This window comes from Trichoderma atroviride, chromosome 1 (genome assembly GCF_020647795.1).
Source record: "Trichoderma atroviride chromosome 1, complete sequence".
Lineage (NCBI taxonomy): Eukaryota > Fungi > Ascomycota > Sordariomycetes > Hypocreales > Hypocreaceae > Trichoderma > Trichoderma atroviride.
This window is the reverse complement of record NC_089400.1, coordinates 5,372,193-5,387,773: the sequence shown is the minus strand read 5'-3', so window position 1 is coordinate 5,387,773 and position 15,581 is coordinate 5,372,193. Positions and strand designations below refer to the sequence as shown.

Here is a 15,581-nt window from a genome sequence, read left to right as displayed (position 1 = left end):
ATGAAAGCCCGAATTGCACCACATGGCGATCCAGAACGGGGTCCGTTACATGGCACCTGTCATCTGAAAAATACATGTGCTTAACCTGGGAAATAGCGCTACTGCCGCAGTATCGGACAAAGTCGCACTAGCAGCGAACCTCTTCCCCCCGCCAAATCGCCCGTCTAGGCAGGCGGTCAGCGCCCGAATGCTTCTCAGTGCCATCATCCTAGGTAGTATCAAGTAAAAACAATCTTCTCACTATCAACGAGGAGCTCCAACAGCTCACGATCACACAAAAAGAATAATTGACAAGAAATCAATTGCATGAGGCGTTTCCCGTGCAGCCACAGAACAATGAACTGCGCACAGCTTCTTATGCGCAACAGCCTGCGGGCAAGCAGCCGCACCGCCTTTGCCAAATCTGCTTCACAGTCTCAATGCTTGAGGACGAGACCGGCGTCATCAGCATCCCGGACGATCCACCGCAGACACATGTCCTCGACCGTCGCTCGATCCAACAAGACGCCGGCAGCCGATGACCCCAACTTTGTATCGATTGTCGATTTGCAGCCGCAGACTGTGCGCGCGGGGAAGCGCCATGGCCCTGGAATCATTCTTCTCGGTTCGCAGCAGCCCTTGTTCCCAGATGCCGTCAGATCTCATGTATACATGATTGGCTGTATAAACAATGACAAGAATCTCGCTAACCATGCGTATCTATGCGAACATCAACAGCCCTCATGCCCATCACCGCCTTCATCCTCGGCACATGGCAAGTCCAGCGCCTGGGCTGGAAATCCCGCCTCATCGCCAAATCCGAAGACCGCCTCGTCCGCGATCCCCTCCCCCTGCCGCCACACATCGACCCCTCCGTGATTAGCGACTTCGACTTCCGCCGTGTCCTCGCCACGGGCACGCTGCGCCACGACCAGGAGATGCTCGTGGGCCCGCGCATGCGCAACGGCGAGGACGGCTACTTGGTCATCACGCCGCTGGAGCGCAAGGACGGCTCCACGATTCTCGTCAACCGCGGGTGGATCAGCAAGAAGCACCGCAGCCAGAGGACAAGGCCGGACAGCCTGGTCAAGGGAGAGGTCACGATAGAGGGACTGCTGCGCGAGCCGTGGAAAAAGAACAGATTTACTCCTGAAAATAGGCCCGACAAGGGGGAGTTCTACTTCCCCGATGTCCACCAGATGGCTGCCTTGACTGGAAGTCAGCCGGTGTGGGTGGAAGCCACTATGGGTACGTGAACCAATCCAAAACCAGCCATCCTCCATCTTCATCTTCATCATGATCCATCTTTGTATCCGTCTCCATCATATCCAGCACCAATTTCAATTTCATAAAGCACAAACAATCCAAAGCAAAAACAGTCCCAGGTATCCACCCCAAAAGAGCAATCTCAAAAGATCTCCAAGCTTTCCTTTTCAAAGCTAGCCAGATTTTCCGTCTCTCGCAATCAATCAGTCCATCCATCCATGCATACATCCAGGCATACATCCATGTATCCTTGACAAACCGTCGCTAAACAATGAAAAATGTAAACAACTATCTAGAGCCCGAGTTTTTACGCATGATGGACTATGAAGCCCGTGGTATTCCCTTCGGGCGACCCGCCGAGGTCACCCTGAGAAACAACCACGCCCAATACATCTTTACATGGTAAGTCAACTCGCAAACAATCTTGGTCCATCCTGCTCTTTCGCGAAAGAAGCAAGACAACACAAAAAGAAAATAGAGAAAAAAAAAGGAAGACAGAAACTCAAGCAAAGGTCCAAAAAGCAAGCAAGTCAGGGCCTTCCGCCGCTAACTCAATCAATCAAAAATCATAGGTATGGGCTGAGCTTTGCCACCTCAATCATGCTGTACATGGTGCTCAAGAAGCCCCCGTCCAACGTTGCACGCCGTGTCCGAGCTAGCGGGCACATGTAAAGAATGGCGAGACGCTGTAAGTGTAAAGAAAAGGGGCAAGGGTAAAGAGGAAGAGGAAGGGAGCTGTTACCTGCCGTCTTCGTCTTTCGTCTTGCTTTAATAATCATCATCCTCAGGGAACACCAAAGATTCGTTATCAGATTCGCCATCGTCGTCCTCATCTCGCTTGCGCTTTTCACCTGCGTGGGTAGGAGAAGGGGGGGCTTGGAACAAACGGGCGAAGGCCAGTGACAGATTCTGACTGGGCATTGACGAGAGGTTGCTGAACTTGAATGCCTGACTGTTGGGCGACGGGATAAGCGGGCTGGTATCCGGGGTTGTTGCTTCTCAGCAGCTGCTGAAGCTCCCGCGGAAGGTTGTGGCTGGCCAGGTGGAAGAGAGATTGTTCAGCGTTGATGACGCGTTGTCTATTAGTGTACAGTATATTGTTAGCATCATGGAAAGGCATCATGGAATATTCCCCAATCAACATGTATAGATAGAGATATTTTACAATGAAAAGATAGAGAAGAAAAAGAAGTACTCACCTGTGCATCAGAGCAACAAGGTCACGTTCCTCTACCATGCTACGTCTGGCATGTCCGGCGTAGGCACGGAGATCGTCACCGAGCTGGCGGAAGAACCACTCCGAGGCGCGCGAAAAGGTCTCCAGAGCATCTGCGGGCAGTCTCTGGTGGCCCAGGGCCGAGTTCTGCGCGGCATGTTGAACCACCTGTCGCACAAAAAGGTTGGTCACCGGAGGATACTGGATATTGTGCGCCGAGATTCTGACCTGTGCTTGTGCTTGTGCTCGTGCCCGTGCTTGGGCTTGAGCCTGGGCCTGAGCCTGGGCCCGGGCATGAGCCTCTGCTTGAGCTTGAGCCTGAGCTTCGGCCTCTGCCTCGGCCGCCCGGGAACTCTCATCATCCTCTCTTCTCCTCTTCCTGGGTCGGCCCGGAGGATATCCGATCCACTCGTCCCCAGGCCTCACCGGATCTTGGGCAAAAGTCTCTGGATCATACCGAGTGAGAGCGTCCATCTCCGCATCACCGAGATCTGGCACGTGCTCAAAGCCGCCCAGGTCAGGAAACCCAAAGTCTATCGGCTCAGACGGTTGCTCAGATGGCTGCTCGTCTTGCTGCTCATCTGGCTCTGTGGCCTGCTCTAGCACTCTGTCCCTTTCGGATTGTCGCCTCTCCATGAGCGGGACGTCATCGCCATCACTGCTGGAACTGGAAGCATCCTCATCCTCATCCTCCGGGACAGCTTCAACACTGTCAACGACAGGAGACCTCATATAAAATGTGGTGGTCTGCTCATTGTCGCTCAGACCCGATGGCATGTCAAGGCTAAAGTCACTTTCACGACCGACACCCGGAGGGAATCTATAATTAGAAAGCGTTAGAGAGAGGGAAATTTCGATCCACTAAAGCAGAGAATTGTATACTTACCGGAGGTCTGCAATCTCCGGGTCGTTGGGAGCATGAGGCGCGATGCCGGGAGGATACGCAAAGGGATCAGGGTTGGTATCATCATTTCCATAGATGTCGTCCCACGGAGTGACGTCGCTGTCTCCCAGATAACCAAAGCTGCGTCTTGGCGGACCCTCGCTGGTGGCTCGACGAGGCAGCTCGACGGACTGGACCGTCACGTTTGGGTCATCCAAGATGGAAGAGTGTGGAGGCTGCAAGTCATCTGAAGAGCCTTCGTCAATGGGCAAGGACAGTCGAGGCCTATCAATAGGAAGCTCGTCGTCGTCGTCGCTATTGCGTCGACCCGCGCCCCTTGCGCTGCCGCCGGCTCCTCTGTTGCCAACGCCGTTAGGAGAGGGCTTTTCAGGGGAGGAGGAAGAATCAATGGCTTTGCTGGTGGGAGCCAGAGCTCGACCAAGGTTGCGCAGGATCAGCATGGGCGTCTCCCTTTGCTCTCTGAAGCTCTGGCGACGGGTTCGGCCGGGCGTAAACATGGCCATGCGGCGGTCTTCAAGGGCTCTGCGAGCGGCCATGGCATGAGGAGTAGGAGGAGCCGGGGTGTTGATGGAGGAATGGGGATAATGGGGATTCTGGCGATAACGCTCGTTGGGCGTGTTCATGGACAAGCGACTGATGGAGGGTTCGAGACTCCTGGCCCGGCGCTGTACCGGCGTGTGAACCGGCGTTTCTTCCAAATCTCTGCCCATGTCCATGATCTCGAGGTCCATGGTGGCAACGCTGGAGGGGGGAGAAGGGGAGGTGGAGGGAGGGGAGTACGGCTCAGGAGTAGAGTCGTCCTCTGAGAGCCCGTTTTCGGTCTCTGCGTATGGTGGTTTGTTCTCGTTCTGAATCCTGCGGAGCTCTCGGCGGTAGTGGTTGAAACTGGGTCCTGAAGGGTGAAATTCCAGAAGATAGTTGTCTGGATCGTTGCCGAGTTGATAGTTGAGCTGAAAATATTCTGACATGGAAAGACGGTTTGCGTGAAACCGGTGAAAAAGAAGAAGTAAGAAGAAATAGATGTCCAATCTCTACAACAACACAGGAATGTTGCTGGAGAGAGAGGATAGAGCAGGAGTCGCGGCGCGGCCCTGGAAGATGCGGTTGGTTTCTTTGTTTGTCTCGTTTGTGAAGCAGGTATTCGTCTTTTATAGACGATATGGATCCCAGTCTATCTCTCTCTTACCAAAAGCTGGCGACACCGGCAGGACTGAGAGAAGCACGAGATGCGCAGTTCGAAAGCGATTGACCAGGGAGTTCAATTGGACACAAGCAGCCGATGATCGGGATGCAATGTAGAGCACAGACAAAATTGGCCAGAGCAGCAGCAAGAGCGGTGGAGAGGCACAGAGGCACAGCAATAAGACGGCGATGGACAGCACAAGATGCAATGAGCAGGCGGAGGATTGGCCGTGAGAGCTGCACGTTTTAGAGCTGCTGTTGAACCCCAGATGCGGGCCGTGGGGGAGGCTGGACGCCGGGATTGGGCTCGGGGTCTGTACCTCCGTATGCCGTGCGGACAGAGGCAATCCTCACGGTGTCGTGAAATGCAGTTCCATGATGTTGAGTTTTGGGCCTCGAGAGTGTGACAACCTGCACGCGTCGATGTTTCTGATGAAGTGGGACGCGGCGGGCGGCAGGTAGACGGTACTTGTGGCGCTTAGTCAGGGATGCGAGATTGGCGGGGGAGATGTGGTAGCGGGTACTTGGCTAGAGACGTTGCAGGACAGGCGAAAAGCCAAAAGTCGAGAAAGGGAGGGGCCGTTATCAACACAGTTTGGTCTTGGCTAGCTTTTAGTGGTTTGTGTGTGTGTGTGTACTTGCGAGCACGCCCAGTTTGGCTGGCTCCCAGTGTATCCATCTCAGCAAGAGACAGTGGCTTGGACGAATTCAGTTGTACGTGTAAGTCACGATATACCACCTACCAGTATTGACACACGTGAGCAATTGATATTTGATATCGATAGCTGTATGATTAGGAAAGTCCATTCGTTGCGTCATGTAGCAATGGCCACTGGCATCTCTGTCATTCACCACTCATCATTCCATCTCAGCAGCAGCAGCAGCGTCACCATCGCCATCACCATCATCTCACCCTCCTGCTCTCGTCACTTCTCAGCTTCGCCTTGCACCAATCAGCCGTGCCGCCCCAGTCCTCGCAGACTGTGCAGCCAGGTACATGCAACATACCGCACTTGCTCGTCCTCGCCTCAACTGTCTCGCACGAAATTATCCCTAAAACAAGAGCCCCGCCTGCGAGCGTCTCCGATGAGGCACGCGGCGAGATGTCTCCTCTTTCCCCTCTGCTCCCCTCTCCTCTCCTCTCCTCGCTTCTCCTCTAACCGCCAGCAGTTCCTCTTCCTCTATACAGCACCATTTACGGATACCCAGTCTTTTCGCCCGGCATTCTTTGGCCAATTGACCCTCTTCGGGCGACCCAGTTGCATGCAGTCCGTGACCGGTGTGGACTCCAAAGCGGGTTCCCTTCGGACCAAGCAGCCAGCGCTCATGCAGCCTGCCATGCAGCCCAACTTGTTCCCAGCTGCAGGGAGAAATGGGATACGAGAGGCCCGGATAACGTCACGAAGGCGAAAGCACATGCGAGACGGGAAACCGAGAGTGGGTTGGCCGACACTAGAGATGCCCGCAACGAGAAGAGGATGCGTGGGAGCCATGCTTTCTTTCCTTTTTTTTTTCTCCGCCGTCTCCGTCGGCCCTATTTGGTGCTGCAACCATTTACAGATGCAGGGCGACATTCCTCTGGTTTCAAGCCTGTATCTACAAGCAGGCAAGGTACTGTATGTCTCAAAGACTACAGCATCTTCCAAGCCCCACGCTTCAAACCGGACCCTACATACGATTTGGCATTGTGTGTATGTAACCTGGGGTGGGCGAGTACAGACGTGGTGACCCAAGATGCAGAGGCCAGTTGAGCAGACATCATCTCATCATATATTGCAGTAGATTGCAAGCCCGCAGTGCATGCAGCCAGTAAATGAGTGTCTCGTTGCAAGTGTAATCAACGCTGCTGCTGCTACCACTACTGAACAGAGATGACCTACCAGTAGTATTGCGCACGGCTATACTACTACCGCAGCAATATTGACAGAGTGTGGCAATGGGCGCTTTGACACAGACAGGGCTCGACTTGCATCAATCCTCTCCCACCTGCATGTGTACGTCTCTCACCGGTCCAATCCTCCGGCCACCCTCTCGACCGAGTGGTGGGTGCACAGCGTGGAACAAGAGTCATTCCGATTGGAATCTTTCGTGGCGTGGCCGTGTAAATGAGTCGCGGCGTCGAGAAAAGAGGCAAAAAAAGCCACAAGCTGCAGCAAGACTATTAGACGAGGATTTGATTTTGATTCTTCTCTCTCTTTGATGACTGAAACCGGTTGATTACAGCACGTTCCCTTTGTCACATTTCTTTTTAATTTGCTTCTTAATTTAGCTTACCTACCGGTGGCTGGAGTGGCACCGCACTATCGCCAGTAGTACGTGGGACTTGTAGCTGCTGCCCAATGGCGTTGACCTTTTTGTTCTCACCGGTCGGCAGATTAACGCTGGGCTAGTACCTCATATCAAGGATACCCAAAACGTGCAAGGAACTTGGATAGGCCAGTTTTTGCAGGATTTCGGGCCATGCTAGACGTACATTTTCATGCGAGTGAGCCTAGATGCCTCGTTTGTGGGGTTCGCTGGCTTCTTGTTTCCGTGACATCTACTTGTAGTCTATTGGCTAACAACCCGACTTACTCAGCCGTTCCTCTCGATATAGCACCAGAATGTGGCTGCAGCTCAGAAAATCAAATACTGTCTGTACCTAGGTAGAGAAATCACAGTATCCTGATTGCATAGGCAGGCAATGCATAGTAGAGCCTATTCTTCTTGACAACTTCCTGGTCTCTGCTCCCCTTGAGTAACGGCGCAATACTCTGTGCCAGGTAGCAGCACGACATTCCGTAGGTGGGCGGCGACAAGAGGTGGCAGCTCCTAGCGGTACTACACCGGTATCACGCCAGTATTCCTGTGTACATGGACTAAGAATGCAGGCTTGGATGGTTTTGGAAAATGACAGTCCCTTGAAACGATGCTGTGACACCCGCAGTACTCTACGACGCCATGATGGATACCTGCCTACTCTATGCCCAGCCGCTCAACACTGAAAATCAAAATTCAATTTTTCATGTTCGTCACTTCACTTGTTAAGCACCTCGGTCTACAGGTACATGTAGCTCCAGCTCAGTCCAACCTGAGTTGCTCGTCACCGAGCTGCCAACTAGAGGTACGAACACCAGCCTCTAGTGGCCTGCTCTAAAAGCGGATGTGCTGCAATAGTGCTAGGTCCCGCTGCTGTTGGATCTTCCCGCCCGTCCTAGTCCAGCGATGCTAACCCTCCTAATTCGGGGACCGCTGCTTATCTAACAGGACCCTATGCCCCCTGCATTCTAGCGGCTGCTGTGCTCAGGGGAATCCAGCCTATGGATGTACGGATGGCCCGTCTTTCTTCCCTTGCCATCCAAAACCCCCCGCCAATAATCACAAGCTCAGCTCACACTGTTTACTCCAAAAGCTGCTGCTGTACCACCACACCACACCGCACGCGCAATGTCCAACCTCTTCTCTGGAATGTAAGCAAAAGCCCGACTGTCGCTGCTGCTGTCGCTGCTGCCTCTGCGTCTGATTGGGCCCTCGTCTGCGTGGCTTCCCGTCTGTTACGTGTCGCTGCTGCGATTGCTGCTGTATTGCGGCTGCGATAGCACAGCAGCCAGCGCTTCCTGTCAGCCGCCGCGATTGCTTGTCCGCGTGTTTGCTAACTTCGCGTGTTCCAAATCCAGAAAAGCCCAGATTCGGGGGACCTCTGCCAAGGCAGGGCATCCCGTCAAGAGCCCGACGGCCTCGGAGGCTTCAGCTCACGCCCACGCGCAAGCACACGCTGCTGCCTCGTCCCGATATGCAGCCGCCGCGGACCACCACCCGTCAATCAGCTCCGCGTCCAGCTCAGCAGCGCCCAAGGTGTCTCTGCCCGAGTCCCTGCCCTTTGCAAGGTCACTAGACGCAGTGGTTCCGACGCCCCTCGACATCCCCCGGCCGTTGCCGCTATGGCTCAACACCGCCTGCGCCAAACACATTGTCAAGGGAAACTTCATGACGCTAAGCGCTCGGCCAAAGACGGTTGAGCATGGCGAGTGGGTAGCACACCAGGGTACGCCTTCAATATCAATCAAACCCTTGACATGAGAAGAGAGAGAGAGAGAGACGCAAGGCCCGTGGAGAGCAAGAGAGGGCGCAAAAGCAAAAGGAGAAGTAATGGTATATTCTAACATGTCGTAACAACAGTGGTCGAGCACTATCGTAACCTCTGGAACTTTGTCAGAATTGTCCACGAAAGGGAAGACGATGGAACCAGCATCTGCAATCCCATGACATGCCCCAAGATGTCTGCTGGCAAGTAAGTTTCATCACCATCTTCTACAACCTATACACAACAACCTATCGCTGTGCCTAGACGGCAAGTGGAGTGAGTGCCTTGGCTAATGCATGCGCGCATGCGGATATAGGAACCACTCCTATACCTGGCTCAACAAAAATCACGAGCCGGTGGAGCTGCCGGCCTACGAGTACATGAGTCTCATGCAGCGGTGGATGTCTGGCAAGATTGACGACCCTGCGCTGTTCCCTACCGACCCAGACACGGTGTCGTTTGCCACCCATCCAGAGTACACCAGCACCACCATCCAGCAGCTCGGCGGCACCGAGGACTGGTTTGGAGCCAGAAGCGGCTTCCCCAAGCAAATGGCCAGTACCTGCCAGCTCGTCTTCCGCCAGATCTTCCGCGTCTACGCTCATCTCTACTGGGATCACTTCGTCGAGCCCTTCTACCACATCAATCTCGAGAAGCAGCTCAACAGCTGCTTCAGTCATTTCCTCCTGACTGCAACCACGCTCGATATGCTGCAGCCCAGCGAGTTGGAGCCCATGCAGTACCTCATTGACCTTTGGGCGGCCGATGGCACGTTCCCCCCGGGAATCAAAGCCCTATTCCTACGCCAACATCGAGCGCGGCCGGTACATTCAGAGTCTTAGCAATGGAGCTTGATTGGATCCGCGGAGCACGGAAAGATGGATCCAGCTGCGGCTGCATACCGATGATCCACTTATTGCATGTTTTGCGCTGCAGCGTGCAGCGGAAGACCACAGGCCCGACTCGACTGGCCTCTTGGGCTCTCTAGCCAGCCGTTGAAAGTGGGCCTACGAGATTGTATACAAGTTAGAATTTGATTGAAAGGGAAAGACATAGGAAGAGAGCTAACTAGGGCGCACCATTTTCGAGACATCACTAGCAGATAGGATGATCTGATACCATAGAACCAGGTTTCTCAGGCCTTGAGGATTATGAGAACCATGGCCTCCTCGAACACTCGAACATAATCTGGGGAGCAGCATCTTGAAAGGGACAAAATCTGATTCCCTTTGACTTGATTGCGTAATGAAATCTGCTAGAATTAGAGAGACAGTTTATACGGAATACGGAATACGGAATATACTACAGGTTACAACACATGACCCACATAGATATCTCGAGAAGTTGGTCGGTGTGTCGGTCTGTGTATGCCATTGCCCTGCTGCCAGCAACCTATCTGGCGCGTGTACGGCTTCGACTATTTGCTGGCAAGTGGGCTCCAAGCAAAGACAATATCCACTGCTGGCAACACTAAACACAGATACTATTAGGTCAAGTATCCTAAGTGATTTCATCTAGGCACGCAGCATATAGTACTCCACAAAGCATGACGGATATTCAGACAGGCATGCTCGATCATGCAGCTCGCTCTTTGCTGCCGCCACCACTCGTACTCGTATGCGTATTTCCTCGAGCAATAGTGTCACAGTTGCATGACCCTGGAACCTTTTTCGTGCAAATGCGTGATTAGAAAGATGCCACTGACGTCGGTCTACGCCAATAGCAGAGCCCCGATCGTGAGAAACACAAGACCACTACCCCATCCAGAGCCTCGTGAACAGGACTGAACCCCTGTAGCAAGAATAGGGCGTTTTGGCACACACTGCCTGCAGCCGTCGCAATTTCCCCAATTTGGTATTACTTTGGAGAAGGAGAAACAAGACAAAAAAGAAAAAAGAAAGGAAAAGCACGACATACAAAGGGGTCAAGGAGAAACCCCGGTTTCCTGTCATTCTCCAAGAGGTGGTTAGCTGTCATTGTACACCAGATACCGGGTTCAACTGAGACCTGGCGTCTGTTAGCTCAATCCTTGGTTCAGGCGGCAAAGACAAACATATACTATTCGGTTTGCCATCGTGGGGGCTATGCGCCTATCCCTCTCTGGGGTTGGCCAGTTTTGATTCAGAGCGCAAGATCCATCTCTATCGGGCAGAGGAGATCAACTGACTCTGACCGAGATTTGGAGATTTTGAGACCGGGTAACGCAAATCCGGAGAAGTGGCGTAGTTTCCTTATCTTGTTATTGACACACCGCCTGAGAATCCTATTTCTTTTTGTTTTTCCTTTTTTATGCATGTCTTGGTTTCTGAGGCTTCAATATATGCCGCATGAGACTGTGAGTGGTCAGTATACGAGCAGAGAAGTTTGCTTTTTTTTTTTATGTCAGATGATTTTTCCAGAGATGAGCTAACTAATGTGTATCAGTGGCAGAGACAGTGACAGTTGTATCGGATCCAGTATGACTCTTTGGGAGAGCCTGAGAAAAAAGGCGGGCGGATGTTCCCATCAAGACTGTCCTAGATAGTGCCCATGATACCACCAAGTTGACCAAAAATCATCAATGTACCCCTTTTCCACCATATTGTAGTTCTTTTGAAGTCCAAAAGCTCATGTACATGAACATGTATATAACTTCTCTCAAGATTTCCTACAAAGAAACGCCGTCAGTGTAGCCAAAAGCACGTCTACCTACATAGAAGTATATGAGCGGAGAGGTAGTGGGAGCGTTGGTTCTCGGATAGTCGTATACCCGCCTCGCTGATACGCTCTGTCAAGGCCGAGTTTAAGCAAGGGGCGACCAGTCAACTACCGCATGTACTACTACTTCAACAGCAGTCATACCTAGCTCTGCCTATTTTTGTGTCAGAGGCTCCATAATACTCAGGTGCATCTCAGTTGCGGCCCTGACGGCCAGTCAAGGCAATTCAGTACGCAATATTGCGTCCGAAAACCGCTCACCCTCATGTCTCACCGAAATCATCTCCAGCCCTAGCGGCATAGGCTCCATTCTGTCTAGGATCGTTAGGCAGAAACGGGGCAGAAAAGTGAGGCGGCTGCTGACGCTTTGACAGTCCCTTTGCTTGTTTGCTCCAATATTCAAACCTGGCCTAAAGAAAGACATGCCAAATGACAGCGCAAATCCTCCTGAAGGGCTAGAACCGGCTCCCAGAGGCGCTGAATGCCGTAGGTCAGGATACCATCAGGTCATGTATACCACACCTGTCCCGGCTGATCTGCGCGTGCTTCCAAAAATGGATTTGACAACTTCGTGACGTGGAGCCCTGATGGGCTCTCCGCAAGTTTATCAAGATATGCCCAGCCTGTTTATCCCAGTTCTTCGATCCACGCAGCATCCTTCAATTCAAGATGGTGTACGACGCCTCCACACCTCCTTCCCTCGGCGGCTAAGTCAAATGAAGCAGAGGATTCGGGGAACGTAACCGGTGTGATGAGTGTTGACCGGCTGCATAGAGGTAAATTGGTGGCGTCCAATCCCACCCTCAGAATAAGGGTCTAGGTGTCATCAGCCAGAATATGCACGGTATCTGTGAAACCAAGCCTGCTAGGACAAAGTAACAGATACTCTGTTCAGGTACTTCAGAGCAGCCACAAAGAAAACAATCCATGCGATGGCTCCAGTGCAAACCTATGTTATTTCGAGTCAAGAATTGCTTACAATCGTGTTGGAAAACTTTCTCCGCCATGCTACCATGTAGCAAGTATTGTAAAGAGGTTAGTTAGTGGCTGGATTGCCATAGAGTAAAACGAGACTCACCCTCGCATGTGCTGTGACTACTTTGAATCTGAGCTCGAAGATGAGTGCCGTAGACGCAAATTGCCGAAGCATGTCAAAATTATGGCAACAACACCGTCATGTAAGATCTCTGTAGAATTACGCGCAATGAATAATAACGTCGGCTCCGAGCGTATTACACAAAAGCAAGGACTGTCGAGTCGTGAATCCTTGTATAGCCTGGCTGATGTCTCAAATTGAGATTGCAAAACTGATAACGCCTGTGATAATGATGTAGTCAATGTTTGCTTCCCTTCCGTGCGACCCAATGTTTGGTCTTCAGCTCACCACTGCAAACAAGTCAAAGCGTTTGTTTATATCCAGCCAATGTATGACTTGTTTCTCTCTGTCGCTTTACACACTCTCGTCCGTTAGTACATCGCAATTAAAAAGTCTTTACCTTTTCTCAGAGTCTTTACCATTCTCCAATACTCTTGTTTCAGGCCAATTCACTTAGACGCACCTAATCATGAACAACAACAACAACAACAACGACAACATCTCCACAGCATCTTATGCTCTGCCGCTGCTCATGGACGCAACCCTTGAAGAGTTGCGAACTGGGCTAGATGCCGGCTACTTCACCAGCCTTCAGCTTGTTCAAGCCTATACTCGTCGAATCCAGCAAGTCAATCCTCTATTGGAGGCTGTCACGCAAATCAACCCTGACGCCCATGTGATTGCCATTCAACTTGATAATGAAAGGGATCAGATGAGGAACCGTTCTCAACTCTCCAAGCTCGGCCCCCTACATGGCATTCCAATCTTGATCAAAAACACCTTTGCAACAGACGACAATATGCCAACCACCAGTTTGCATGGTGTAGTGGGAAGCCGCGTTCCCGAAGACAGCACGGTAGTACACAAGCTGCGTGACGCTGGAGCTATTATCCTTGGGAAAACAAAGACCCAGTGGTCTGCCATCCGCGACGACAGCTATGAAAACACTGTAGAGAAATGGACTCATCGCGGGAGCCGCACCAGAGGCGCATATTTCGAGGGACAAGTCCCAAAGGGCTCTTGCGGTGGTTGCGCAGTGGGAGCTTCAATAGGCCTTGCGTGGGCATCTGTGGCCACCGATACTGACGGCTCCATCACCATGCCAGCAAGCCAGAGCAATGTGGTTGGCTTCAAACCGACGGTTGGACTGACGTCGCGGCATCTGGCGATTCCTCGGGCGTTGAGACAGGAGTTGACCGACACGCTGAGACTTGAATCAGTTGGTACGATGGCCCGAACCGTCAAAGACGCGGCGTATTTGATGAAAGCCATCATGGGGCGAGATCGGAAGGATCCGTACACGGCCCGAATCCCCTTTGATATCTATCCCAATTACGTGGCAGCATGCAGAGAAGACGGCCTGCAAGGAATGAGAATCGGCTTCTTGCGATCGCTGGCATGGTTTTTCCAAATCTGCACCTACGATTTGTCAGTAGATAAGTTCAACCAGGCCTTGGATATGATGCGCAATGCCGAAGCCACAATAGTCGACGGCATCATGCTTAATGGAGCTGTTAATACGGACTCTGATAGCGCTCCTCGTCGTTGTGCCCTTGATTTCTCGCTCGAATTTCCCAGGCATCTTTGCCATTTGGAAAAGACACCGAGGAACATGTATTCAGCGATCGATTCGCGTGACTTTACTCGAAAGGAACCAAATGACTCAGATGCCCGTTGCCAAACAAATGCTTGCAAGGAAGCCCCCGAGATGGAAAAGGGCGAGACGCCGACAAGCCAAGAGGTGCCTGGGCATGAGCAGGGATACTTGGACGACTTGGGCCTTTTGGCTGCTTTCAAGAAAAATGAGCTTGACGCTCTTGCTACATGGCCGCACATAGCTGCCACACTCTGTTCGCGGATGGGCAATATTTGTGCAATCACGGTCCCCTATGAAAAGCTGGGGCCGGAAAGACCCATCATTGCCAGCGATGACGGCTTCATTGATTCGGCCCCCAATAAGCCCTATGGGATTTCCTTCATCAGCACCAGCTTTCAGGAAGAAAAGCTGTTCAAAATAGCCTACGCCTTTGAGCAGCTGACTCAAGCACGCAGCAAAGTTCGTCCAATCGTCGTTCCGAGGACTGAGCTGGCAGATTTATTGGTTCGCCGCAGTTGATGGGTTTTTGGTATGTTTTTTTTGGATTGTTATATCTTCGAATGACATGTTAGCTAATCCGTACTAGCTTCGCAAATCAACTGTCAAGAGAAGTATTGGATGGATATGGAGTGCTATGTTTGGGCTTTGACGAATACCTGTTTTCGCATTTTCGCCTGGCAGAGAAGATGTACTCGGTTGTGGCGGAACACGAGGAACCTGTGTGCTGAGAATTGTTGGAAACGATTTGATAACTATTAGTGTGCGAGTATATGCAGCGCAAGATTGATGATATTGCTTGATATACTCGGAAACATGGAGAATGAGTCGAGAGTTGTATTTATTTGGCTCCGATTCTCGTTCGTAGGGTAGCAGGGTTTGGGTGGAGTTTAGTCGCGATTGTGCTCATCAGCTGTTAATAGTATATGGGAATAGATTTTGTCTGGTAACTGAAACTGCGGTGCAATCGAAACTGCCGCGCAATCGAAACAAAGTTGCTTGCATGTGGTGGTTGGGTTGGTGAGTATAGGTAGGATTGAGGCATTGGCTGAAGAGTAGAAGTCTTTGCACACCGTGCTCCGCAGAGGGTTGCAAGACGCTCCTTCCACTTTTTGGATTCCTTCAAGAGGCAATGACTTGAGGCAATTTTGCGATAACACGCGAATAGAATCATGTGCGAATAGTTGAAATGTTGGCATTGATTGAATCTATGGTGTTTTCTGTTGTGTAAATTGCTGACCTCGCTCCCAAACGCGAACCTCATCATCTCATACTCAATCAGCAGCCATTGTTCGGTGTTACTGGCGCCGTGCTCATCCTCCTAAATCAATCATCAGGACACACTTCAGATGCGTTTGATTGTTTACCCATCTAATTTAAATCGTAAAATCGAAAGACATCCTCTTTCAAACTTTCAGCTGCGAATTGACGCCGAGAACGATACATGTACACATATTGATCACGTGCCCTACGCTGCCCCTCCAAAACTCCAAGCAAATGCTCCAATGCCCCGCAGCCTGCTATGACGATCTTGGCCAGGCAATCCTTTTGAAAAGTAAACAAATTGCTAGCAACTCTCTCCCG

At 51.7% G+C, this 15,581-nt stretch overlaps 4 protein-coding genes across 4 annotated transcripts; 3 read left to right on the top strand and 1 right to left on the bottom strand.

Moving 5' to 3' along the window:
- Positions 1 to 336: 336 nt before the first annotated feature.
- TrAtP1_001939 (uncharacterized protein) lies at positions 337 to 1,917 on the top strand (the record flags this gene model as incomplete). Its single annotated transcript, XM_014085699.2, has 4 exons — positions 337 to 604; positions 718 to 1,227; positions 1,542 to 1,647; positions 1,818 to 1,917. The coding sequence occupies 4 exons, from the start codon at positions 337 to 339 to the stop codon at positions 1,915 to 1,917; spliced, it is 984 nt and encodes a 327-aa protein (XP_013941174.2).
- A 175-nt stretch (positions 1,918 to 2,092) lies between these two features.
- Positions 2,093 to 4,333, bottom strand: TrAtP1_001938 (uncharacterized protein; the record flags this gene model as incomplete). Its single annotated transcript, XM_014085700.2, has 3 exons — positions 2,093 to 2,324; positions 2,445 to 3,281; positions 3,348 to 4,333. The coding sequence occupies 3 exons, from the start codon at positions 4,331 to 4,333 to the stop codon at positions 2,093 to 2,095; spliced, it is 2,055 nt and encodes a 684-aa protein (XP_013941175.2).
- Positions 4,334 to 7,883: 3,550 nt separating this feature from the next.
- On the top strand, positions 7,884 to 9,931 carry TrAtP1_001937 (uncharacterized protein). Its single transcript, XM_066111228.1, has 4 exons — positions 7,884 to 7,996; positions 8,204 to 8,571; positions 8,706 to 8,817; positions 8,927 to 9,931. Exons 1-4 carry the CDS (start codon positions 7,974 to 7,976, stop codon positions 9,450 to 9,452), a joined length of 1,029 nt encoding a protein of 342 aa, XP_065967302.1. The 5' UTR covers positions 7,884 to 7,973; the 3' UTR covers positions 9,453 to 9,931.
- Positions 9,932 to 12,872: 2,941 nt separating this feature from the next.
- TrAtP1_001936 (uncharacterized protein) lies at positions 12,873 to 14,519 on the top strand (the record flags this gene model as incomplete). The annotated part of the gene is made up of 1 exon (XM_066111227.1): positions 12,873 to 14,519. The coding sequence occupies one exon, from the start codon at positions 12,873 to 12,875 to the stop codon at positions 14,517 to 14,519; it is 1,647 nt and encodes a 548-aa protein (XP_065967301.1).
- Positions 14,520 to 15,581: the final 1,062 nt, after the last annotated feature.

What these genes read in the sequence shown, in the direction of transcription:
- TrAtP1_001937 (XM_066111228.1), top strand. Translation starts at nt 7,974, where the DNA reads ATGTCCAACCTCTTCTCTGGAAT. An exon ending in CGAGTGGGTAGCACACCAGG is followed by an intron (nt 8,572 to 8,705) that starts GTACGCCTTCAA and finishes TCGTAACAACAG; the next exon opens with TGGTCGAGCACTATCGTAAC. An exon ending in CCCAAGATGTCTGCTGGCAA is followed by an intron (nt 8,818 to 8,926) that starts GTAAGTTTCATC and finishes ATGCGGATATAG; the next exon opens with GAACCACTCCTATACCTGGC.